The sequence below is a fragment of the Homalodisca vitripennis genome, chromosome 8, assembly GCF_021130785.1.
Source record: "Homalodisca vitripennis isolate AUS2020 chromosome 8, UT_GWSS_2.1, whole genome shotgun sequence".
Classification (NCBI taxonomy): Eukaryota; Metazoa; Arthropoda; class Insecta; order Hemiptera; family Cicadellidae; genus Homalodisca; species Homalodisca vitripennis.
In genome coordinates, this window is record NC_060214.1 from 9,174,008 (window position 1) to 9,201,344 (window position 27,337).

The 27,337-nt window shown below is 34.1% G+C and overlaps 2 protein-coding genes across 2 annotated transcripts; one reads left to right on the forward strand and one right to left on the reverse strand.

Moving 5' to 3' along the window:
• The first annotated feature begins 1,537 nt into the window (after nt 1–1,537).
• LOC124367265 (histone acetyltransferase KAT6A-like) lies at nt 1,538–19,829 on the forward strand. Its single transcript, XM_046823968.1, has 6 exons — nt 1,538–1,653; nt 6,455–6,578; nt 8,574–8,997; nt 12,390–12,498; nt 15,306–15,453; nt 18,974–19,829. Exons 1-6 carry the CDS (start codon nt 1,596–1,598, stop codon nt 19,116–19,118), a joined length of 1,008 nt encoding a protein of 335 aa, XP_046679924.1. The 5' UTR covers nt 1,538–1,595; the 3' UTR covers nt 19,119–19,829.
• On the reverse strand, nt 19,819–25,758 carry LOC124367266 (PHD finger-like domain-containing protein 5A). Its single transcript, XM_046823969.1, has 3 exons — nt 25,578–25,758; nt 24,030–24,220; nt 19,819–20,022 (listed from the first exon to the last, which is right to left on the reverse strand). The coding sequence occupies exons 1-3, from the start codon at nt 25,627–25,629 to the stop codon at nt 19,933–19,935; spliced, it is 333 nt and encodes a 110-aa protein (XP_046679925.1). The 5' UTR covers nt 25,630–25,758; the 3' UTR covers nt 19,819–19,932.
• Nucleotides 25,759–27,337: the final 1,579 nt, after the last annotated feature.

Consider the following 27,337-nt stretch of genomic DNA (forward strand, 5'->3'; position numbering starts at 1 on the left):
TTGTCATACAAAGTTTTTTCCCAAGGTCTATATTGGTTTAACGACAAATTCCTTACATATTAGGATGAATAAACATCGGTCTTCAAATTATTGGCTTCACAACATGCATTGGCTCATAACGAAATATTTAATAATTGTTACACATTAAAAGGGATTTGTAAAGCACCAGAAAATTCTTCCAAAATTCAATTAGAAAATTTAGAACAAGCGTAAAATTACCTTTTGGTTTAAATAAGAAATTATCTGTTAAAAATAGTCTAAATTTGTGTAGCAAATCTAAAACAAAGTTTATTGTATATAGTTTAATTATTTTTTATAAAATGTGCAACTCCAAAACAACAAAATTGTTAATTTTTAATTTAATTGTAAGCTGTTAGAACGCCTTTTTATATTGTTAATCATAATTTTAATATCCTTTTCTTGTAATATAGCAAGGAGTTTTAAATAAAATACACTATAAATCAGATTAGAACATTTCAGCTGATTCTAAACATTCATTATATGAAGGAGGAGGAGCTCTTCTTATTGGAATATAAATTTTCTATTATTTCACAAAAGAAAACTCACAATTATCCAATAATTAGTGTATTTTTCACGAGGCCTTTCGACATCGAAGATGCCATCATCAGGTGTGAATCAACAATTTAAAAACAAATATCAGCTGAGTAAAACTATCAACATTTATATGGTTAAAATTAAAATAAAATGAAATAAATATTAGTATATGTATAAAAGTTGGGTCAAAAAGAGAATTTAGTTATATTTTAAGGAATGGTGAATTTTGAATCGGTCCAAAATCATTGTTTAAAATTGTATCTTTGTGTTTTGTTATGTACAATGTTTCATATGCGTCGAGTTCTTCTTGTTTGTGGACTTCTTTTAATAATGTAAAGTTTTTAAATGTGTGGTTTGTTTCAAAAGCATGTTTGGCGATAGCAGATTTATCAGTTTGTCCATATTTATAATATCTTTCGTGTTCTTTAAATCTTTTTTTAATAGTTCTTTTTGTTTGGCCAATATAAATTTTATCACAATCTTCACAGTTAATTTTGTAAATGCCACTTTTATTTTCATCTAAAATTTTATCTTTAGGATTTCCAATTAGGTTATTTATCTTATATGGTGTGTAAATATATATACTAATATATATTTATTAGTATATTTATTTTATACATATACTAATATTTATTTCATTTTATTTTAATTTTAACCATATAAATGTTGATAGTTTTACTCAGCTGATATTTGTTTTTAAATTGTTGATTCACACCTGATGATGGCATCTTCGATGTCGAAAGGCCTCGTGAAAAATACACTAATTATTGGATAATTGTGAGTTTTCTTTTGTGAAATAATAGAAAATTCATTATATGTTTACTTTTAATTCTTTACTTGTATACACATAATATATATCATTATACATCAATATAGTTAAAGATTTCTCTATGCCTACGAGTGTGTAAATCTTTGGCGAAATTTATCGGAGACAACGGAAACGGAACTACAAACTCTACAGTGAGTTTGATTGTGCTGTGTTTTGAATTTTATCAGTTCGTCAATAACATTATCTTTCACAATTTTGACATTTGCACAACATGTCATACTCAAGCAATTTCAGAAATGTTTTGGGAAGAAATGTATCACCTTCAACAGGTTAGTACATTTAGAATTGTAGTCACTGTGTTTGGAAGAAAATAAACAACTTACTAAACTAAAACATATTATAAAAAACAACATAGCCTAAACAAAGTTGTTCTTAGTTTCTAAGACATTTAATTCAGTTATGTCGGCCTATAGCTGTTATAAACTGATTTAGATTTTAGCATATTCAATATCAAAATAATGGTATTGTTATCATAATTATAATTATATATCTTTTATAATGAAAAACAGTGCCCTAATAGATTAAGCCTAGCCACTATGTGTTAGTCTTGCATGCTATAGGCCCTACTCGTTTGTAAGATATCCTTAAACAAATAAAGGGGTAGATCAGATAAGCGGACCCAGTTATTTTTATCGATGTCGATAAACGAAACTGATTTTTGAACTATAACTTGTATCAACTATAAACACTTTTTCATATAAACGTAATTTCTTTCATAGATTACGTAAATCTTTTAAACAAACAGTTAAAAGCTCATAGAGAACCGTGGATCAAATTTTAAAAAGTGGCATATCAGCTGAGCTGCTTGCAAATCATCTCTGTGAGTATTTGTACAGAAGAGAAGTACGGTTTTCTAGAGAAGATGCTTCAACAACTGCTTGAAAGCTGTTAATCATTGCTACCCAGGAGTAAACATAAATAATTACACATATTTTGAATTATTATAACAGTTTTTTATGTTATCATTTCAGTATTGTTTATAAATTTTGTTCTAATTGTTTGTTTGATTAGTAGAGCACATTTTATTATTCATAAGATTATCACTTCGTGCATTATATTAATTATTTTAATTAAAAATATGATTGTTATTATGACTATAGATATATGTTAATATGATTTATAAACATATATTCTATAAATGTATATTAAGTATCAATGATTGCACTAATTGATATAAAAACCGGGTCCACTTATCGTACTCTACTTACCCCAAATTAGGTTATAGGAAACTACTTATAAAGCAAATTTTTATTTTCATATGAGGAATAAATTTTTTGTTTTTAACTCTTGATTCAATCTCAGCAATGTTTGTAAATAAATAATTTTCAATTAGGTCATAGTTTTCAACCAATTTTCATTATTTTGGTCCAGTATCAGATATACTAAATTATACAATAATAAACACGGGTAATATTTAATCTTTCAAAATATTATGGTAAAATAACTTGAGTAAAATAATTTTTAAACAATACATACAATAGGAAGTACTTACATAACCATATGTATAGTTAAAATATGGGGTAAAGTACAATAAGTGGAAGTGGTTTTAGTGTAATCATCAATACTTAATATTCATATATTGAACACGAGTCTATCAATCATATTAGCATATCTATAGTCATAATAACAATCACATTTGAAATTAAAATAGTTAATACCTCACACATACCTCTTGATTGTATGTAGTGACAATCTCATAATTATAAATAAAGAAGCTACTGTATAACGGTTTGGTTATACCTATAGTTATAATGAAGTATATCGTTTGTCAATATCCATATAAAAAACCGGGTCTGCTTATCGTACTCTACCCTAAATGAGCAATTACATATCAAATTTTAATTAGCTCAGTAGATAAATAAGCTAAAATATGAGATATGTTGCAAATTTAGGTACTTTGGGATTATACCGACCACACCCAGACATGAATCGTTATTTCACATTTCGTTTCTACTGATTACTAGATTAGCGTAGAACAATATTTCGTCCATATAAAACAGGAATTGTCTTATCGCAAACCCCTCCCCATCCTCAGACAGAGGTCAAAGTCGAGCGTCTAGTAGATAACGTGATTGCAGGGTCTCGCCGCCCTTTCAGCTGGTGCATCGCTTTGTTGTACTTCCATGTTTTACCTCTACATTTCTCCAAACACAAAAATTCAACAAAAACAAACATTTACAAAACTAAACTCTTTATTAAAAAACACTAAAAACTTGTTTTTATTCTTGATCACATTCCGCCACCCAAAATGCGAGTGCCTCCGGCCATCAGCGCGGGCTTTGGCAGCACCTTCGGTGCTGCCCCGCGCTGATGTCGACGAAAGAAAAACATCCCTCGAGATAGTACCTATCAGTAAAATATCAAATTCTAGAGGGGCTAATCAGAAATATAAATTGAATTGTAATGGAAAGGCAATTATGTACCGTGCAAATCACGTGATGCCGCGTGGCCTGCCGTAATCAGGATTCTCGAGAAAGATAAGATAACAGCGACAACAATACCGATCACAATTCCTGGAAATGCTTGTAAGTTTGTAATTTTGTAATTGAAGAGTTGTTTTTTCGTTCTATCATGTTTGTTTCTATAAATTTCTATTTTTGTGTTCTTCATACTAGTGTGGTCGGTATAATCCCAAAGTACCCAAATTTACATGTTCTTCAAGAATTGAAAGTTTTTAAGGATTACACGCAATAGTCAAACTAAAAAAGTGCTAACATAAAATTGAAAAAAAATTGATATGTAATTAAAATAAACATTTAAAAATAATACTAAAAATAACTAGCTAGAATGCCACCAATATATTTTGTAGCATTTGTAAAATACTGGATATAAAATGCTGCAGTTCTAGTGAACTCAAAAAAAATCAATCTTATTTAGTAATAAGATTGATTTTTCGTGATCATTTTAGTTTAAGTTAAAAGCTTCTTATATTATAAAACAATTACTTTGTGAATATCTGTATATGGATTTTGTGATTATATACAGATATAGAACACGTCTGTAGCCTATATATGGATGTTGGGATTCTATGCAGATATAGGATATGTTTGTATATATGGGTGTTTTATCATAAAATAAACAATTTATTTAGCCCCAGCCAGTATTAGGACTATTGATTAATAATCACTAATCTGAAGTTCCAACATACATAATTAAAGCATGTTTAGATTAATGATAAGGGAAATAAATTTTCTAAACTATTCAAAGTTGTGCTGTCCTTGGCGTTAGCGACCCAAATACTTTGGTACATTTTGTTGCCATTTGTTGGAATACTGTGTTTTAGAGGAAGCTACTTCTAATCTTCTAACTCCAGATCACTAAGTATAGAACCCCAGTGAAGGTGTTAACTATTTGTATTATAGCTAGACATTTATTGTATAGCAGTATAGCACATTGGCTGAGGCAAACGCCTTTTGGCGCAGAATGTAAGTGAGAGCACTCCAGATCACTAAGTATAGAACCCCAGTGAAGATGTATAGCTTACAAATATACACAATAAATGAACAAACTTCATTGGAATAAATCTAGTCCTAGTATCAGATATATACACAAACACACAGACTCGTCTTGTGCAGCACTCTATAACTTTGTATTAGATAGTTCTAGTTACGCTTCAAGAAGAAGCTCTTTGTGTATACTGTTGTTGAGTCTTATACCTAATCAGTGCTTGATTTGAGGCGGAATGAACTGGATCGGTGTTCCAGTACCTCTACCTGAAAAATTGAGCACTATTGGTTTTAACAGTGAACTTTCCCCTGCACCTAAAAATGCGTAATAACACAGTTTAGAGACCTAAAATTTTCCAGAGGCCCAGTCTGAACCCTCTCCAGATCCAACTTCTCTTTTATCTTGGAAGTGTTTAAGCTCTCTGGACTCTTCTAGAGATCCAGCACTGAACCTAATAACTTACTCAATAGACAATAGGGTGATATTAGCTACAATGCACAGCATCTTCTCGTTGAGTTTCTCAATTAGTCAGTTCGATCTGTTTTTCATGAATTTTTTTTAAGAAATTTTTTATTTTATGATTCCATCTCGGCCACTCATAAGGAACTAGAATTTGTTAGCCTACATACTAGACTGTATAAATATATGTGTTAAGGTTGTTTTAACAGAACTTAATTTAAATTTGTTTCAAATTTGGGATAGATCACATAATTCTCATTTTTTCACATTAGGGACAACTCTACAAAATCAAGTGTAATCTAGATTAAAAGGTGTTCTCATTGTCTCATCAGATGCACTACGATGCTTTAGACACAATCCCAAAGCACGGCGGAGCAACCGAGTTTACTACACATAATGTTGGTATGATGGGAAGGATTAATTGAATGTGAATGTTTAGTTCAGCTCCTTTTCACCTTCCGCTTAGTGCAGCATCTTTAATCTGACGCAATCACAAATTTTTTCGTCTAAGTGTGTATAATGTTGAAATGATGCAATAGTTTGTTTTGAGCTTCTTCATTGTCAACTTGTTTTGGATCTCTTCTGACAGATGTTTCCTCCATATTCCAGGAGTCAACCCTCCTGGATCATGATGACGTTGACATTAAGCGTAAGGTGAAAAGGAGCTGAACTCAACATTCACATTGAATCAACCATACCAATGTTATATGAAGAGAGTTGCTGTTATAAACAATTATGGTGGACAGTGCCAATAAATCATTTTCAGGCGATAACACGATTATTTTTTTAATTATCTCTAGTTGATTCAAAGTCCTGGTGTTTATGTTAGCTCTCATAAGCTTATATTGACGGTTTGATACCACAAAATAATTTACTAAAAATACATTAAGAAATGCTTGTTTAAGTTTTTAATAATTTAACATAAATAGAGTTTAACATAAGTAACTAAGTAGTAAATAATTGGTAGACAATAAGTAAGAGTTTTGTAGTGTTGTCCACTTTGTGACATTTTCTTGTATCGTATAATTAATAGGTGTATAGTCATAGTTCAATAAATCCACTTCTGTAGTAATTTAAGGGAATTACTCTATCTCTATAGACAATATGTTACTATAAAACATTGTGTCGTTGTTTGAAATCCAAAGAAGAATGTTTAATGTTTAGGAGGCAATCAGAGGTTCCAGTCTAACTTTGTTGGAAATCCACACTTTCAATCAAATTCCTCAACAATGGGCTCCTCTGCACAGCCAAGAACTCCAATGATCTACCCCCAACAATTCATGACAAGGTAGGTTGGAGTAAGAACATAATAGCTTTTTATTTGTAAGAATATTTCATTAGTCATGGGCCACTATCGAATTCAATATTTTTTATACTGAACTTGCTTATTGTAACAATTTAGCTTGTGCTAGTGGGATAGGGCCGCATAATAATTAGGTATTGGATTATGTTCAACTATAAGAAAAGGACTTTATTTTAAGGCACTTCTGTTACTACGTACAATGTCAAGCACATGTTGTAGCTGACCAATTAACCTGAATTGCTTATTTTGAACCTATTCGCTATGGTTTCATAGTTTATTGCAAATCTATAAAACAATTTTGTAGCCGTGTAACTGTACATCAGTTTTGTTTGCTTAGGACAAGAAGGTAAGAAAGCTCTTCATTAAAAATAGTCTTAACCTTTCGCATGCCTTTAATAATTCAATTAACTTTCCTATAATGCCAAGACAAGTAAACAAATTTGGTTTCTATAAGTTCAAAGCTAATTTTTATTATAACAAAACTATAAAAGGTAAAAGCAAAAAAAGTATAAAACAAGGTATTTTACTTAAAATTAACATACTTATTGGTAAAAATAAAAAATAAACTATTTAAAAAACTGTATACCTTAAATAAATTTTAGTGTAAAAAAGATAAATATTTCAAACTAATCACAACACTACCACATGATGAAGAACAATAATGAGATATGTAAAAGACATGCACACTCGTGACAACCGAGAAAGCAGTAATATACCCCACAGATATGTTTCGTTACGGCTGTGAAGGAGACGCAGAACTGATGAGCAGGTGGTCGGAGTTAGACGAAGGACGCTCACCTCTTCCTGCCGCAGAGTGAAGGTTGTTTATAAATATTTTCTTGGCAACCGCGATAAGCACAGAGCGTGCAATGGGCATTTCAAAGGCCTTTTGCGAACTAAAAACTCTCCAAGAGACATAATCTATAGTATTGGATATAACTATAATTGGCGTTTTGGTCAAAGTCTACCATTCTGATATATACGTCTACGGTGTGGGAAGGGTTAAACGGATCTTTAGGCTTGCTTCCGAAATGACAGAATATTCAAGATAGGTAAGGTTTGGTGGTAGATGCTACCTCCTGGTGAGATTCCATGAGGAATAGAGGGTTCTACATCTCAGTCATCTCACCTTGGAAGAAGAGAAGGTCAGTTCTGGTCCAGACTTTGACAGACAAAGCAGTCAGAGGATAGTACTCTCTAATGTCAGGGCTAGTAACAGCATTTAACACTAAGGGGGCTCCACCCATTCCAATAGTCACCCTCTGCAGTAGAGTAGATTTACAGATCAATCTTCTAATTCCAATCTCAATTGCCGCTCCTGGATATCTATGGGATTTCCCGGATATGTGATGTGCACCACATGGGTTTTCGCTGTACCCAGTGATGCATTAAATTTGCATCAAGTTTTATTTTTGGAAATGCACATTAAGCCTTTTAGCACTGTAACCAGTTCCTGCCAATGATGGATGTAACTTATTAGTGTTTTAAGTTTGCAACAGGACTTTTTTTGTTAAAGGAGAGGCCGATCTCCTTTCAAGCCTTATTCTGTCCGTCCTCATGGGCCACTGGCCTGTGCGAGGATCCTATCAAACAGAATAAAGGAGAGAGTCGATACAGTACGAGGTTGATTGTACTGATAAAAAGTACAACGGTCACAGACAGGATTTGAACCTGTGCTATCTCTAACTCAGACTCAAAGTGCAACGACTTAGACCACTCGGCCATCAGCACTCTCTTGGCCATTTATTTTTCCTGATCAAATTTACATCATTTATGTGTTGTTTGTAAAGGATATTTTTAATAGTAGGTATTATATTAAATTTCATCAATGATATTTCGCTGCTTTAAATGCCAAAAGAATTTTACACCTAGTTCTAACATTGAAGAATCAAATAACTGAAATGTTTTAGTCTTTTATTATGAATTGCAGATGCCGTCAGTAATAATGTTTTATTCATTTTAAATTGTTGTATGTTGAAGGAACCAGCTTCCTGAATCTGAACCCATGTCAGAATGCTCCGAGTTGGCCATGGCGGGAGTGACAAGATCACCATCGACTCCACTCTACCGGACGATGCCTCAAGCAGGACTTCCTCCCCCTCAGCAGCAAAGAGTCAATCAGATGAGGGGACGGGATCCCCCGTACAAACGACCAGTCTCCGCATATTCACTGCCACCTCTATCCCCCCGCTCTTTGCCACCACCATCCCCCCGCTCTCTGCCATCTTTCACCCCCCATTATCTGTACCCCCCACCCCCACCCATGTTCTTCCCCAACTACAATCCTGACCAGTCCTTCGCAATGCAGACTGTGGCTTCTACCTCGACATCTGTGGTACCAGTGCAAAATTCCACGGCCACGAAATCCAGCAGCGGTTCCAAGAAAACCCCTTCTAAACCTAAAGTAAGCTGATATTGTAAACACTCTTACCCCTTTAACATATGCATTTTTATCAAGATTGGAGGAGAATCCTAAAAAATCAGTTATTTAAAAAGTTAGATTAAAGTAATTCATCAATACTCTACTGGCAAAAATGTTTTACACATTATGTTTGAGATGGTTTTATGAATAGGAGTAACATTTTATTTGTAATGATAATAGGATTTCAGATATTTGCCATCATTATATAAGTTTAAAAAAATAGAAACGCATGTTTCAAGGACTGAAATTTATCCTTTTGCTTAGGTGTAAGAAAAAAATGCATAAGTTACTTAAAATTAAAACGCTTGGAATGAACTTTAGTTAAGACCTAAGGAAGCGAGAAGATTTCAATCAAAGTATATTTCTATGGTTTTACCAAAGTCCAGGAGTGACAAAGTAATTTTTAAATGCAACCTTATACATTAACATGGAATAAATAATGATAGCCTTATTTTTGTAAGACCAGTAAAACTCTTCATTAGAGAAACTTGCCACAGTCGGAACAAAATTTTAAACGAATATGAAGCTATAAGTCAAGGTGTATGTCACTGTAAAGGCATCCTGGATATTAAAACAGCATGAATAAAAGATTTTAATAACCCTGGTAATATCAGTTATTTTAAATGAATATTAAAATTAAAGAAAAACAATTATTATATAAATGAGGTTTTCAAAAATTGGGAAATAATAAAAAATCATTACACCTTAGTTCTGAGATTAAAACATTTTTTTAAGCAAAACCTTACTAGTCAAATGTAAATTTTAGCTACCTTCATCCCACGTCCATTTTTAAGCAATTAAAAAAAACCAATTTTATTTAGTATACAATTAAAATAATCACTACTTTCAGGATATAATATTTGATATATTTTTTACATATTATTGATTTTGTCTATCAAGATCTGTAAAACTCGATCTAAGCTTCATTAAATAGTTTCCAATGACTCTTCATCAAATATCTCTTTTAAGAGGTAAAGAGTTGCCATCCTTGGCACCGGAAAGGTTTTGTCTCATGTTAAAATGCAAAATGTTTGTCATATAATTTCTAAAATTTTCCAACACTTCAAAAGCACGTGAAATATAACTATATAATTAGTGAAATATAATTAGTCAAAAAATGATCAAGTATAAGTGCATAACTTACAACCATTTATAAATAAGAGTAAATATTGACACAGTTATGTAGTTTACTGTATGCTGTATTGAATTTAAAAATGTTGCTAGCTTAATGATTGCAATTCTTCATTCTTGAAATGATTTTAACAAGAGGCAGTTTAGCAGGTGTACTCGTATATTTACTTAACTTATTTGATGGGTTTTTTTTTTTTTTTTTTTTTAACAGAGGGCCAGGTTTCCTAGGCCTGGGTAGTTGCCTCTCAGCCATCCGGCTTATTGTGCACCCTCTCCCAGGTTTAAGCTGTATCAAATCCCAGCCTTTACAAAACCATGAGATCTTCTGAACAATGCTTTCCTGTTCCAACCCCTCTTCCGTATGCATAAGAACACCTAGGGATCTTGAGTGTTTGCTCTGTAATGCCGGACATTCAAATATGACGTGCTTGGCTGTTTCGTCAGCCTCGCCACATTTCCTGCACAGTGTTTCCTGAACTGGAAATACCTATTCTGTTCAGGTGTGACTTCGGAATATCCAATGACCTGTAATAAAACCAGTCACCTTTCTGATCTCCGTTCTACTCATTCTAAGGGCATCTGCTGCAATGTTCCTTGATGGTCCCTTGAGCATCCGCTTTGCCTGTACATTCCCCTCAGTGTTTCTCCAATGTTGTAGGTGTTTGTTAGCCATCCACTTGGTAACTGATCTACGTGCTAAGTTATATGAGACCCCACACGTTGGTTCAGGACCGGTAAGAAGACGGTTGGCTCCAAGTTAGCGCAACCGTCTGCCCCTTCATTTCCTGTGATTCCTCTATGTCCAGGCACCCAAGTTAGAATAACTTTATTGGTTTTTCGCCAGCAATTTCAAGACCTTATGGCATTCCCAGACTGCCTTCGAATTACAGACATGGTTGGCCAAGGCCTGCAGAGCAGCCCTGCTGTCCGAGTTAATGTAGATGTTTTTGCCTTTGTTAGCCCCTTTCCACATTAACTCTTGCACATTCTGCAAGGGCTGTAACTTCAGCCTGAAAGACAGTTGCCAGTTTACCTAGGCTAAAGCTTAAGTTAACCCTCGGTCTGGCTCCCCAGACCCCTGCCCCAGTACCCTTCAGAGTCTTTGACCCGTCCCTGTACCAGGTCCGATATTTGATGGTGTTACGAGGGGTATTAGAAAAATAAGGTTCCCATGATTTTTTAAAATAGACAGCACTATATACCTACTTAGTGTTATACATCAATTTAAAACTTAAAAGTTAAGTTATTTTTCCACATAATCACCGTTTCCGTCCAAACACTTGTAGACGATGCTCCAACTTTTCTATCCCCATGTTGTAGAATTTGGCCGCCAATCCTTTGAGGAATCGAGTAACCTCTTCCTTGACTTCACCATCGGTACTGAAGCGTTGGCCACCTAAGTGTTCCTTTAATTTTGGGAATAAGTGATAATCACTTGGGGCTAGGTCTGGGCTGTAGGGGGGATGGGTCACAATAGTCCAGCCAAAATTTGTCAGCAGTTCTTGAGTTTGACGTGAGACATGAGGTCGAGCGTTGTCATGGAGAAGCCTCACACCACTGGACAATCTTCCTCTCCGGCGGTTCTGGATCGCGCGTCTCAGTTTTCTTAATGTGTCGCAAAATCTGTCAGAGTTTACTGTTGTTCCTGTGAATGGTGATTCTCCGATCTTCAAGCAATATTGTCTCAACTATTTCAACAACTCCATCTGAAACTGAAGGCCGTCCACTTCGGTTTTCATCGTGAATTTCCATGCAGCCTTCGCTGAATTCACTACACCATTTCCGAACGTGTTGAACAGATATGCAGTTTTCCCCATAAACTTCGATTAACTGACGATGAATTTCAATAGGTGAAATCTGTTTTGCATTTAAAAACGTATCACAGCACGAATTTCGCATCTGGCGGTAACACCGATAGGGAGCTCCATCTTCGAAGGCAGCTAGGCCGGCACTGTTGGACGTAGCGAGGCGCGAGTGGTATGGATAGAGAGAGGGACAGCTGATGAGCAAGACAGTGTTGCCCAGATTTCTCCCAACATATCGCATTCTGTCTCGGCGGCATAGGGAACCTTACTTTTCTAATACCCCTCGTATATTGAATATTTGAGACCCCAGACTTCATAACACATTGTTACATGTCCAATTGCCAATGTTTATCTATAGCATGGATGAAGTTTCACTAATCATGTAGTCATATATACAAATAGAAATGGAAGATAATTTACTCATAATTTGATTTACAGATAAGTTCAGTGAGCCGCAAGAGATTCTTTATCGGCTCCATTGATCAGGTGGTTCGCTGGCACAAGATGGCCAAGGAGGCACAATTGCATACCATTTACGAAATAACAGGTGAGTTGCATTAGCTTTACTGGGAGCTTTTGAATTGGCAATTTTTATTACGGAATTATAAAAATCTGCTTTATCCCACTGTCCATCAATTATTGCAAAGTTAATTAAAGTCGTTTGTTGTTTGTCAATTTACCATGAGAATAAAAAGCTATCTATTCCATAGGGCCCTGCCCTATGGGTTTCCATAATTCAATTAATTATGAGAACATTTTTGTTTAGTTTAAACAGGTGGATTACTAAAACTTGTTGTTTAGGCAGTTATTCCCAATCCACTACTCAAATTAATGTCAGCTTAATTACTATAAAAATTAATTGCCACATGAAAATGATATGTGAGTATTAGATACACTGTATAGACTAATATATACGGTGCATTAGAAAGTCATGCACATCTTCTAAGACAAATAGATTTATTCATCCGATTGTTACAAATGGTTCAAAATAGTGTCCTCCTACATAATTACACCTGTGGAGATGATTCTGCCATGCCTGAAAGCACACTGGAACTCCTCGACTGGAATGCCTCTCAGGAACCTTGTAACATGCTTGGATGTTCTCACCGACTCCCAGTGCTTTCCCTTCAGCTCTCTTTTCAGGGGAACAAAAATATTCATACGGACCCAAGTCAGGACTGTTACGAAGCTGAGGCACCACATGGGTCTTGTTCTGGTTCAGCTAGTAAGTACCGATGAAGGGTGTTCAAGCCTGACGTGCGCGACCCAGCGTTTTAGTCTCTTGAGCACCTCCAGATAAAGGCTAAATTGACAGTTTGTCCTTGAGGTACAAACTCAAAAATTGATGATTCCTCGGATGTGAAAAAAGAAAATCAGTATTGTTTTCATGCGATATTTGCTCATGCGCACCTTTTTTGGGTGTGGGGAGAAGATTTTATGTGCGCCTACTGCATTGAGATCTCAAAATGCATTCCTCCTCAAAGGCCTCTGTAAGCATTTGATAAGTTTCCGTTCCATCCTTCCCAAACAACACATAAAACTAAATTATGTATCGCAGCTTCAACAGGCGCTTTATCGCACCTTGACACAATAAAAAAAACAAACTTCATTCAAAAACACATCCTATCAATCACTCAGTGCTTGGAGCGAACTAAAACTGGGTGCATTTGGAGGTGCAGAAACCCCAACTACTTTATCCAACCAATTGAAGCACTCACCGCGTAAATAGTCGTGTTACAATAAAATCATGGTAAGCTAAATGGACAGAATTTTTTGTGATCGTTTATTATGTCAAAGATGTTTTTCTGCTTATTTAATCAAACATTATTATAAAATTCAGGTTACTGACAAAATTGTGAATATGTGCATGTTTAGTACTCGATATCATCTTCCTTTGATAATGTGGGAGAGATTTCCTTTGATATATACAGCTGCTACAGGAATGAAAATGGAGGGACTAGATGCTAACAAATAAGTCAATAAACCATTCGCTCCGTGGTTAACATTTTAGGAAAGAAGCGAAAGCAGTTAGCCTGTGATAGTTGCAAATAGAATCACAAAGCATTGCTCTAGACACTGAGAACAACATTTTTCAATGCAGAAAAACCAACAATAGGGTAGCAGATTTGTTTTGCACTGAGGGATACGTTACTGATTATGTATATAAAAATTTATATAAATCCTAGACCGAACTAAGGAAATAGGATGATATAGCAAACCGAGGATGGAAAAGCAAGGACATAAACTCTATCAGGTTTACATATATTTAAACTTTCAAAGACAGAGAGTGCAAATACAGCAAGTCTTGTGGCCTGCGAGCCTTTTAGGGCATTGCAAAAGCTACTTACTATGTACGGTTGTGTTGAAATTCTAGATGAACACTGACATATTTACCGTACCTCAAATAGGCCTATTTCTGTTTCTAAACTGTTACAAGGCTGCATCATATTACATCGTAAGTCCTTTCACTACAAAAAAAAACTAAGAACACTGATGTGGTTAGTTGGCTTACTGGAATTGTTGCAACTATTAAAAATACAATATCATGACATGAAGTATAGAAATTGCAGTATTTTACTGGTGCTTATAAAAACTACTTCACTTTCCAACACCAGGGCTCTGAAACACTGTTCTTTACTTGATTCTGTTCTATTCCAAAATGATCAGAAGATTGATTGAAATGATTCATCTTCCAGTGAACATGACTTAGCGGTGTCTAGTATACTATGTCAGGATATGCCTCAGAAATCAGAAACTTTTTATTACAATATCTTTGAGAAATGTATAGCGTCAATTTACAATAATTTCATGTCTGTTATATTTACAACAATAATATATGCACATTTAGCTTCTAATGTTCCTGTTATTCAGCAGAAAATTGCATGGTAAGCCACAGGTAAATGCTAATCAATTTTAGTAGTTGGTGGTATATTATTGTGTTCTTTGCAGTATTTCTTTGAAACCCAGTACAAACAACTGAATTTATTGTTTTCACACAATAGAATAACAAATGGTGTACCGAATGGGGAGTATCACACTTGTCTGACAAATACAAAAAGGTTTTTTTTGTACAATAAAGGGAAAAATTATGGTTTTGTAAAATTACAGATTACAAAGAAACAGTAATCTGTAATTGCAAGGAACTCGACGGCGCTAGTTGTGTCATGATGGAACACGTCTAGGATTATCTAGGAAAGTCTGTGACTAGCAGTGTCAATCCTTCGGCTCTTGGCGTTGCCCCAGGAACACTCTTATCCAACCATGTCTGGTTTTTACTCTGATCCTAAAGATAACACACTACATCATTGACATCTCTATTGTGATACCATTAATTCTCTTCTGTCTCTGTCACAGCTGTGTTGGACAGTGTATCTCTCAGTCCCACTGGGCTATACAGGATGATTCTGCGCAGCGAACAAAGAAACGGGACGTTGCCTTTGCAAGCTATATTCTACCCGATTGACCGAGAACTTCCCAAAATAAATGTTGGAGAACTGATCACGTAAGTTTTTGGGACATTCAATTTTAGTATTTACATTTTTAGAATTACCATGCGACTTAATTTATGGGAAAAGCTTGAATTTTTTTACTTATAATAGTTTAGAAGCTGAGAGCCAATATTGTTTTCGAACAAAAGGTTTAATTGAAGACTAAAATAATAATATAATAATAATAGACTGAGTGGTGTGATGCTACCATTATAGTTTGCGCACACATCGTAACAAAGATAATTTATATCCACTCAGACACCTCTAACTGAAGTGAATTAAATCTAATAATTAATAAATAGCAACATGGGCTAAACGTTAAAAATCAAAGAATTCATTACTACAAACTTTGATCTACTTCATCTTTCACATCATTGTTTAGTTGTCCATTGTCTATTGTCTATTGTCCTGTAGTGATTTTTTCAAAGGCTTTTAAATACTAGATTGAGCAACATTGTTACACCATATTTTAATTAATTCATTGTTTTTGCATGGCGATGTTAATATTTATTTCACACACAATACATTGTGCTTTAAAAAATTTGAATTTTAGATAGCACAGTTAGTTTAGTAAGAGTTCTATTAAATTTGGTACAGTCCTTTGTGGAAAGATGATAACTCGTTTACGCACACACCAGTTTAGTTGTCCATTGTCTATTGTCCTGTAGTGATTTTTTCAAAGGCTTTTAAATACTAGATTGAGCAACATTGTTACACCATATTTTAATTAATTCATTGTTTTTGCATGACGATGTTAATATTTATTTCACACACAATACATTGTGCTTTAAAAAAATTTGAATTTTAGATAGCACAGTTAGTTTAGTAAGAGTTCTATTAAATTTGGTACAGTCCTTTGTGGAAAGATGATAACTCGTTTACGCACACACCAATTTAAGCTCTGCTATAATCATTCTTCAAAGGCAGAACCCATCACCACTCCTCGATATTTTCTACATCATTCACAAACTCACCATTGAACGAAAGCTGTCTAAAAAGTAACAGATATTTTGATATAAAACGTTAACAAAGTGAAAATAACAATTTTTACTATTTGCATTTTGAAGGTAAAATCTTAGGCTATTTTTATACATAATTGCCATTTAAATTGAGAAATTTATCATGATGTGGTACAAGCTTTTCAATACCCTCTCTGTAGAAATCTGCCGCCCGCGAGTTCAAACACTCATTTACATCAGGATACATTTCAGTGTCAGTCTTAAATCATTGCATAGCGAGCCACATCTTCATTGCTGGGAACAAGTGGTAGTCGCTCAAGGGCCAAATCCAGGCTGTACGGCGGTAGATAGATTGAAAACTTCCTATCCAAGAGTTCTTGGGCATGTACAAGCATTGTGTGTGGACAAGCGTTGTGGTAGGAATAAAACTTTCTTGATGAGCTTTCTCCGAAACTTGATTTGTGTCACACGTCTTTAGTTTTCGGAGTGTTTGGCAATATCTCTCTGAGTTGACAGTTTGGCCACATTCAACAAAATCACGAATCACTAATCACCTGAGCATCCCTAAACACAGTAGCCATGATTTTTCTTGCTGAAAGCATTTGCAACAATTCCTCGGTTTCTATGCGTGTGTCCCCATTCCATCGACCACTGTTTTGTTTTATAGTTGACGTGCTTTACTCTAATCTCATTGCCTGTTACAATACGAAAAATGACTTGGTTTCCACTTTTATCGTTGTCTTCCGAAAATGTCAGTGCGACAGGAAGTCTCTGTTTTTGTGGTATTACGTTAGGATTTCAGATCCACCTGGCACAAAATGTGTGGTAACCAAGTTTATCAACCACAATTTCATGAACCAAACTCCGTGAAATTTGGGGAAATGTTTTGGGAGTTCCGTAACCATGAAATGACGATTTTCCTGATTCCTCCATGTTCCTGATTTGCAGCGACATCCAAGTGCAGGGCTTAGTTACATAATAAACCCCCAGTGCAGAGTATTTTTCCCATTTTTAGGAGTTTTTGATATAACACGTTATTTAAAGTTTGATAAATCAAATAAATATTGGACAATGTTTACAAAGATCTCAAATAATGTCAACTGAGTGTTGGTAAGGATATAAACCAGTTACATGAATTCTTAGCTCAGTTATCATATCTCTTTCCACCCGGTTTTCTATTGAGGCCTCACTGGTCCGTCCGTTGTCACCTGAGAATCTTCATTCATAGGTCCCAATCACAATTCACAAACTGGGAAGTTCTAGTGATTGTAGTAGACCCTCTTCATCCATTGGTGTACCTGCGTTTACAACATCAAAACAAATACAAATAAACGTTGTAAAACACCTCGTAAAATATGAATGCAATCATTCCCAAACTCGTATTCGATACAAAGCACATGGTGTCCAAGTAATACCCACAAGATTGTACAACTGGACAGCTATCTTCTAGACTTTTCTAACATAACAGAACACCAAGTAACACAATATAACAGGTAATACAACAAAAACAAAACAGCTGTTAGTATGAAAATGAGTATACTCGGGCATGGTGTTCACTAAGCCACAGTTGCACGATATATCTCAGGTGTGGTGGTTAAAATCAATGCATTTCTGCCTCACTCATTATTTCTTGTCCGTACACATAAAAAAAACCAGGTGACAAACTTTAAATGGTTTGTGATTTTTCACCAGTGAAAAACTGGTGGGATTTTCAATTGCAGCACTGGTTTCAACACTCCACTGCATACAGATTATTATAGGCATGAAGCACAATCTACCACGGCTGGTTGCGTAATGAATGTAGGAACACTCTGACACCAAGATTGCGGCACTATCATTGTCTGTTGCTTTTTGAACAGCCCTCGTACAAAGAAGTTTCTTGTTCATAATAAAATCTGTCCTTCCTGCTTAGTCGGAAGAAGGTACATTTTGTGTCAACTGAAATATTATTAATTTATTCCCACGTAATCTCCAAGTACTAACATCTCAAAAACTGTACGAGATACAAAAAGTTTAGCAAATCTTATAAGCATTCCAGACAATTTTTTTGCTTTTTCGGTACGTTCATAATTAATCTACAGTTGTGAATTTTTTTTAAAGTGCCGAGATAATTATAAGATCAACTTTAGTACTAAGTTCCAACTTGATTTGTCTTTTTTTTAAGATAGTTATTGTTTCCACAAGCCACGTTATATAGTATGTATGTGTATATAGTAGTATATTAAATTTGTATAAATGGCAATAGCCTTATTTAATTTCAATAAACATTGAATCGCAAAAAGTACTTGCTCCACCGGGACTCGAACCCGGATCTCTCACTTGCCGGGTGAATGTGCTACCATTATACATATATATTTTATATATATATATATATATATAAAACATTTTGAACAAGGTTTGGTTTTGGGTTCTGGGAGTAATGTTTAGTGAAGTTATTTAGATATTTTTCATAAGTGCTACCATGACAGCATTGCAATAGACTGTTTTTGTATAGAAAATCTAACCAACACCTTATATCACCTATAATTCTTAATAATGTTAATATATATCAATTTTTAATCTAGTACTGTTACAGCTGCGTAGGTCAGATGGTGGGCTCCAACAAACTGCAGGTGTACAACATGTGGCAGGTCACCGAGAGTCTGGCAGGGCTCAAGAGAGTCTCCTTCATCTGCCAGCGGACACTACACGAGACTCACGACACAGTCACAAAGTCTTAGACACTAGTCAACACGAGTAGCAGTAGGTTTAGACAGGTAGTTCTATAGCAGTAAGTTTTCCTCCCCCCACAAAATTGTTTGTAGGAAAAATTAAGTTTATAGTAAGTCTTAAGTTTGCTTTCATTAGCTGATACTATTTTTAGTACTTGAGACCTCTTTTGAATTTGCAATAATTTACAGTAATTTTTACTTAAAATATTTTCCTGCATCATTACTAATTATTAAATTAGTCAATACTGAAAATGAAACTAGTAATAATAAGTGTAACCAAAATCTGTCACAAGATAGATTATTCAATTGCCATTTGAATAATATTTATGAATAAAACTTTCAGTGAGCTCAATAAATAATACTAGCAATAATTCCTTCTGTAGTTTATCGGATAATAGATTGATACAAATTTACTTAATTTATCTAAATGATGCCTCAATTTTTGTTTTATGTTTAGTATGTTGTACTTTTGTCACTGATTAAATTAATTAATCTATTGTGAACAATGTTTGTGCAATTAAACAAATGATTAAATTTAATTAGTACTCTTGTAAATGTAGGGAATTGTGCTTGTCATTAGTATTAAGACTGAAGAATGTAATAATATTACTTACAATTTAATATGTTAAGTTTGTTAAATACCAAAAATTATTTTAGATTATTAATATATATTAACTATATTCTGTTATTTTGTAAGAAATAATAGTCAATTGTCTCCATTAAAACATTTATTAAAAGAGATACACTAAGTAAAAAATATGTACATTTCATTGGAATTATGAAAAAATGAATTTATGAATATGAATGCAACGTATGTATTGGTTTATCTCTTTTTAAATCCATATTTTTTCCTCTCGTAGAAGAGATCTGTCTTGGAACTGCCGAGATTCACAATTTTAGGGCAGCCGTCTCTCTGAAAGAATAAAAAACGAGATTATTTAATACACTTACAAAGAGTAATCGGTAAAAAATCTTAGGTGTCAGAATGGGTCAAATTGTTTATCATTTTAAAATTCTCAATTAAATAAGAACACTGTTGTTACAAAAAACAAATTTGGTTTATCTTAACAAAATAGTTGCTATTCAACAATTTTGAGAGTTCAATTTTAAATAACTATGCTATATTACTTAGTGTACGTGGTTGAATAAAAAAAAAAAGTAAAAAAAGTGAATTTAGGGTATAAAAATGATGTTTGAAAACACGATTATGAAACACTTTGGTACTTCAAACTTGGCGCATGCCAACCTCTACTGGTCTCTGGATTAAACATATAACAGAAAATATTCAAAAATAAATCCAAAATTATTGTTTGACACGTTTGCTACCGAAATGTAAAAACTTTTTCATTAATACGGACCGGCTGGCACACATATGTGCCGGCTAGTTCATTCTCATAGGCCGATGGCACATATTTGTGCCAGTGTAGTCTTATTAAATAAAAGGCTGTGATAACGATCGGTCTATTCTTTCGACTTCATTCTTTCATATCGGTCTACAGGGATGTATGGCACATATTTGTGCCACTTGGTCTCTCGGTATACGTTCAAAATTTCTTCCTTGGTGCAGTTGGCACAAGTGAAAAACTAGAACAAAATGTGTGTTACCTAAGACATTTTTAGTTCCTAACTGTTTTATGTCAAAGATAAAAATCTCATCCATCTAAACAAATTAGCTAGAAACTCAGGCTTAGAGATGTTTAAGAGAGATCTTAAGAATAAAAATCAACAATATAAATGTAATTTAATGAATGCAAAGCGAAGTTTTTATGATGAAAAGATTAAAAACTCTGAAAACATAGGTAAAACCTCATGGGAAATCATAAATAAAGAAACAAAGAAAACTTCATCCAAGGTAGCAGAGAAAAGTTATGTTTTAAAGTCTGATAAGGGGACTGTTTCAGACCCTAGCCAAGTGGCAAATAGTTTTAATAATTATTTTGTTAACATTATTGAAAACCTGTTAAGTAGTATGCCCCCAACTCATGATGAAGATATAACTCCTACCAAAATTCCCGAATTTAGGTGTCCCCCATCAGATGAAAAAGAGGTAAATGATATCTTGAACTCTCTATAAAACAAGTGGTCTAGTGGGTACGATGAGGTCCCCATTAAAATCATTAAATTTGCAAAGGACCCCTTAATAAAACCCTTAGTACATTTAATAAATGCTTCTTTCATCTCAGGGATTTTTCCTAGTCAACTAAAAATTTCAAAAGTGATACCAATCTTTAAAAAAGGTGAGGAAACTGAAATTCAAAATTATCGGCCGATATCCATTTTACCATCAATTTCTAAAATTTTTGAAAAAGCAATGTATTTAAGACTAGTGACACATTTAGAAAAATATGATCTTTTTGACTTTGAACAACATGGGTTCCGAAAAAACAAATCTACCATTACTGCTTTAATTTGCTTTATAGAATCAATTATCGAATCAATGGATAGGAAAAATAAAGTAGCTGGAATCTTCATGGACTTGTCAAAAGCTTTTGACAGTATTTCCCACATTAAAATGATACAAAAATTGAACAAATTAGGAATAAAAAATTATTATTTAAAAGTGGTTTGAATCCTATTTAACAAACAGACAACAATTTGTAGAAATAGCCAAGGTAAACAACAACCAAATTTTGAAATATAAATCAAAACCAGAAATAAACTAAGTATGGGGTACCCCAAGGGTCAATTTTAGGCCCATTGTTATTTATCTGCTACATAAAATACATGCCTAGGTGTCTTAGTCAAATTAACCAAACAAAAAACCAACTCTGCATTTACGCAGATGACTCCAATCTTATTATCTCTACAAAGACAGATACAGAACTAGAAATAAACTCTTTTATTCAACTATCAAAATTACAAGAATTCTTTTTTAATAACAATTTAATCTTAAACGCTCAAAAGACTAATTACATGTTGTTTACAACAAAACAAAATAGGAAAGATAGCCAAGTCCAAATTCATATTGATACTGAGGTCATATCCCAAGTTCCTAAAACCAAATTCCTAGGTATTTACATTGATAGCCATCTGAGTTGGGATCAGCATATTGACCATGTCTTAACTAAAATTAATTCTGGAATTTATGCTCTAAAAAGGTTGTCTAACTTATGTAATCTAACTGTATTAAAAAGTGTATTTCATGCTCACGTTCAATCGCATGTATCTTACGGAATATGTGTGTATGGAGGTACATCCAACCAAAATCTCCATAAAATTTTAATTTGCCAAAAAAGAGCTGTAAGAGCAATGTTAAATTTACATAATGATGACTCGGTACGACAACATTTCATTGATTTAAAAATTTTAACAGTTCATAGCCTGTATATTTTAGAATGTATTATTTATGTCAAAATTAATTTAGGAAAATTTTTAAACACACAATGATATTCACCATTACGACACACGTAAGAAAAATAAAATAGTTTTGGATAATCATAATTTAGAATTGTTTAAGAAGAAAACCACATATAATGGTGTAAAGTTTTTAAATCTTATTCCAAAAGAAATTGGCGAAATAAATGATCAGAAAAAATTCAGGTTATTGCTAAAGAATTTCTTGCTTAAAAATGCTTTTTATACATTTGACGAATTTTATAGCCTAAGAAACAACATGCAACTTAATTGAAATTTTAAAATGTTTTCGACAATGTATTAAAGCATAGATTTAGACATTTAACTATAAGGTTTTAGGTAAAAATTATATCTGGAACATACTTAGATATAGTCTGATGAATTGTGACACTATTTATTGTATTTCAATGTACAAATATGAATAAAGATTATTTGAATTGAATTGAATTGAATTGAATAGCTCATTACCTAAATGAAGTTTATAAATAAGAGACATTTGTGTGAGTTTTTTTATAACATATTCTGCTATTTCCAAAGTGTTTATCCAAAGGTCTTGTTTTAGTTTGTACAATACACATAACTACCACTGTCAACACTCGTTTTTATTATTTTCATAATGTGGCCTAACATAGTTATGGCAATTTTTACTTGATTTGCAACTAGAAAATGATTATATTTGAGGTTAAGCCTAAGCCTAATTATTTGCTACAGACCGACTGGCTCATATATGTGCCACTAGCCAAAATGTATACAACGTAAAAAAAAGGATGTGGAATCAAGTTATACGTCTGCCTAAGGGTATAAAATGATATATAAATTGATTAGAACAATGTTGTACTCTTGGGCTACGGTAATGACCATACTACTTTGAGCTGGTCTGTGAGAAGTGCCCAACTCATACAATGGTGGTCTATTATGATGGACCTACCGGCACATATATGTGCCGGTTGGTAGCGAACGTGTTGAACTGCTTCATTTCAAGTGTGAAATAAATATTATCACAGTCCATCAGCTAATAATATAAGAGAAGAGATCCAAGAAAGAATTCTCCCTCTGAATCTTGGATGAGAATTGATATGAAACATTAAGTCTAAATTGGCAATGAAGATAATTTTGTAATTAATGTACAAATACAAAGTGTATACCAACGAAGAAGTCTTGAACTGTCCTGTGGACAGATAGACGATCGTACAGATGACACATTCACATTTTTGTTCATTTAAATTAGATTTCATAGCAGAGTTTAAATAAAAATCTACATACACATCATAAAAAGATGATGTTGTATGTGTTGGGATAGTCAGACTACATGTGTTAATATGTCATGATAAAATCTCAAATAGTAGTTGGACTTGTTTTTCCTGCTATTTTATTGCTGTCACAATGGTTACTGTTAAGAACAACGTAAAAACATCCACTACCTCTGTCAACTCCCAATCATCAAACTTGGTGTTGCCTATGTAGAAATGAAGCTTCAAGCCACTCGGGTGGTAGGTATCACTAATGCTCAGCCAATAAGTGACTCCAACAGAGGATCCTAATATTAGCCTCTTGTTCAATACTTACATCCTTCTCCTGTATGGTGCACTCCTTGCAGTAGTAAGCGTCGGAGACGCCGGGACCTCCGCAGATGACACAGCGGCCCTGGTAGGAACCGTAGTTGCACTCATCACAAATACGGACCAGCGTGCACGGCCTCACATACGAGTCGCAGATGACACACTTGCCGTCGCACTTCTCACACAGCCGACCGATGGCTGGAACAGACCCCATAGTTAGAGTATAACAATGAATTACATACACAAACAACATCCATCACAGAGCTGTTGTCACTAATCTCCTAATGGCCTCAAGATGTGATCAGTAGGGCCTACCAAGGGAAAACCCCCCAAGGAATTTGTAAATGCCTACTGTTTAGAGTATTGTTTTCACACATTTGTATTGCAATTCCAAATTTATAATAAGCGTTCATACCACCTGTGCTGTATTATCCTGCTTTCTGCTTCAGCCTACAACCACAACATGTGCCAAGGAACCCCCTTCAAAAGCGACTATTTTGCATAAGAGGACTATTTTGACTAAGATTATTTGTTAAATCATGTTGATAGAAAAAAAATATTTTTCCAGATTAAGGTCAGATACTTTTTGAATACGCCACATATGTATGTAACTGATAGTTGTGGAAAGATTACTCTTAGATCAAAAAGTTTAGATATCCGAGTTTGAGAGTTAACCACAAACTAACAAGTAGAGCGACAATAGCAACTAGATATTAAAATTTAGCTTATTTATTTCTGCATTTAGACATAAACATGAAATTATTTACAAATAATAACTTTAATTTTGTATTCCGGTTACAACAAAACTACAGATTTTTGGCGCCAAAGTGCAACTTTGAAAATGTATAAATCAGGAACTTGTTATCTGATTAAGTTAAATTTTTAATTCAAGATTCTGACGCAAGTGCACTGTTTTTGAGTATGAAATTTTAGAATTACATGGAAGAAAGTTGTTATTAAATTACTATTTTAACTCTTATTTTAACGTCCATTTAAGTTTCAAATTGACGACTGTCATGCATTTTGTAGAATGTCAACGACAATAAAGATTTCTGAAAAAGTTTGGCATTGGTCTCATTACGTAGCTCATTGATCTTGGGTGTAGGTTTTCTTTAATTTACCACAGCCGGTGTCTACTCATTTGAATGTGCAAACCACTAGACTGCCCATAGGCAGTGTTAATTTGCTGTTACCAACCACGGCATGTACAATGTTTGAAGAGCCTGGACAGAATGTTTTATGAATAAACTTGACAAAGAAGGATTAGTTCATTAGTTCTGCTGAAGAAGGATAATGTGGCTCTCCAAGCTGAGGTTGGAAAATCTAACTTATAGTGTACACTAGGTAAATTTGAAGATTTTCTACATATTTAATAATAGCCTACTGTAACTGCCTAAAACCAGCAAGCCCAGTAGAAAAAAATCAAATGGTATTTGGAGTTTTAAGAGTATAAGTAAAATATTGAACCTTTAGAATTATAAATAAGACCGGTATGTAATACAGGAACACTAACCTACAATACTTTGTTGTTGATTAGTTCAGATAATGTACTTACCCACTCCTGGTTGTTTTCGGCAGAATATAAGATCAGGATGATGCTTTGCCATTGGCAAAAAATATTTCTGATTAGTATTTTTTAATAATAATTATAAAATTAATTTATGTCTTGCTTATAACATCAAACAAATCACTAACACAGTTCAACTAAACTATAAGATCAACTACCAACGAAGAACGAAACAAACGGGAAAGCTAAAAAAAGTCTTCATGTCAAAGACAACAAACGAACAATTTCATTGAATTCAGTAGTTGAGAGGACAAAATTAATATGATGAAGACAAGAAAGCGAAAGTGGGCAATGGGTGTTCTATTGGCTTCTATCTGTCACCATCAGAATCAGAAGATCTTTATTTGAGTAGCATAATTGTGCCACAACTGTATTCATGACATGACATACACTATGAGATAATATGACTAAAACTACATTACTGATAAGTGCTAAGTTATGAATTATACAAACAAAAATAAGCTTATAACAAAAAAATTAAAAATATCGTTTGGTCGATCATCTATGACCACTTTTACTCTATAGTCAATGACTTACCAGTTAGAAAAGTAACTGAAGCCCATACACTATCCGATTTGATTAGTTTCATTCAGCTTAGTTGGATGACAAGTATGGTCGAGGTGGGCTGGGACTAGGTAAACATTTAAATGTAGGGTTTTTATACAGACTTGTGACGGGGAAATCAGGCCGCACCGAGTTGGCCAAACTGCTGGTTTACCACCTGGGCCGCAAACACGTATGCCGCATACGTATCATGTTAGGGTTTAGTGCGGCCAAGCATCTTCAAGCAACCTTGTACGGTTTGGTACGTAAGCGGGGCTTAAAGTGAGGGTTGCGAACAACTCGACCTCAATTAGCATAACAACGCTTCAAGACTAAAATAATAGTATTACTCTTATAAAAAAACAACAATGCCTGACAGTGCCTAATCATTATGTGGTCGAGGCCATATAATTGGCCTTAATAGAATTCATGGTAAAATGAAACGGAGATAATAATACAATTTAACAGTATTGAAAAAGTAACAATTTAAAGTAAAATATAAATATAAGATGAACTTAATAGTAATAACTATGATAAATAACAATACAGTTATAAAAGTAGGCTAACAAAATATATAACTATGTAATTCTTTGCAAAAATGAAAACCAGAGGTAATAGAATACGTATTAATAATATGGTACTTTGGGATTATACCGACCACACCAGTATGAAGAACACAAAAATAGAAATTTATAGAAACAAACATGATAGAACGAAAAAACAACTCTTCAATTACAAAATTACAAACTTACAAGCATTTCCAGGTATTGTGATCGGTATTGTTGTCGCTGTTATCTTATCTTTCTCGAGAATCCTGATTACGGCAGGCCGCGCGGCATCACGTGATTTGCACGGTACATCATTGCCTTTCCATTACAATTCAATTTATATTTCTGATTAGCCCCTCTAGAATTTGATATTTTACTGATAGGTACTATCTCGAGGGATGTTTTTCTTTCGTCGACATCAGCGCGGGGCAGCACCGAAGGTGCTGCCGAAGCCCGCGCTGATGGCCGGAGGCACTCGCATTTTGGGTGGCGGAATGTGATCAAGAATAAAAACAAGTTTTGAGTGTTTTTTTAATAAAAAGTTTAGTTTGGTAAATGTTTGTTTTTGTTGAATTTTTGTGTTTGGAGAAATGTAGAGGTAAAACACGGAAGTACAACAAAGCGATGCACCAGCTGAACGGGCGGCGAGACTCTGCA

Excerpts from the sequence above, each read along its gene's own strand:
- LOC124367265 (XM_046823968.1), top strand. The coding sequence starts at position 1,596 with ATGTCATACTCAAGCAATTTCAGAAATGTTTTGGGAAGAAATGTATCA. Across the intron at positions 6,579-8,573 it reads CCCCAACAATTCATGACAAG|GAACCAGCTTCCTGAATCTG; the intron begins GTAGGTTGGAGT and ends TGTATGTTGAAG. Across the intron at positions 15,454-18,973 it reads AATGTTGGAGAACTGATCAC|CTGCGTAGGTCAGATGGTGG; the intron begins GTAAGTTTTTGG and ends GTACTGTTACAG.
- LOC124367266 (XM_046823969.1), bottom strand. The coding sequence starts at position 25,629 with ATGGCAAAGCATCATCCTGATCTTATATTCTGCCGAAAACAACCAGGA. Across the intron at positions 24,221-25,577 it reads CCGAAAACAACCAGGAGTGG|CCATCGGTCGGCTGTGTGAG; the intron begins GTAAGTACATTA and ends GGTCTGTTCCAG. Across the intron at positions 20,023-24,029 it reads GCACCATACAGGAGAAGGAT|AGAGACGGCTGCCCTAAAAT; the intron begins GTAAGTATTGAA and ends TTATTCTTTCAG.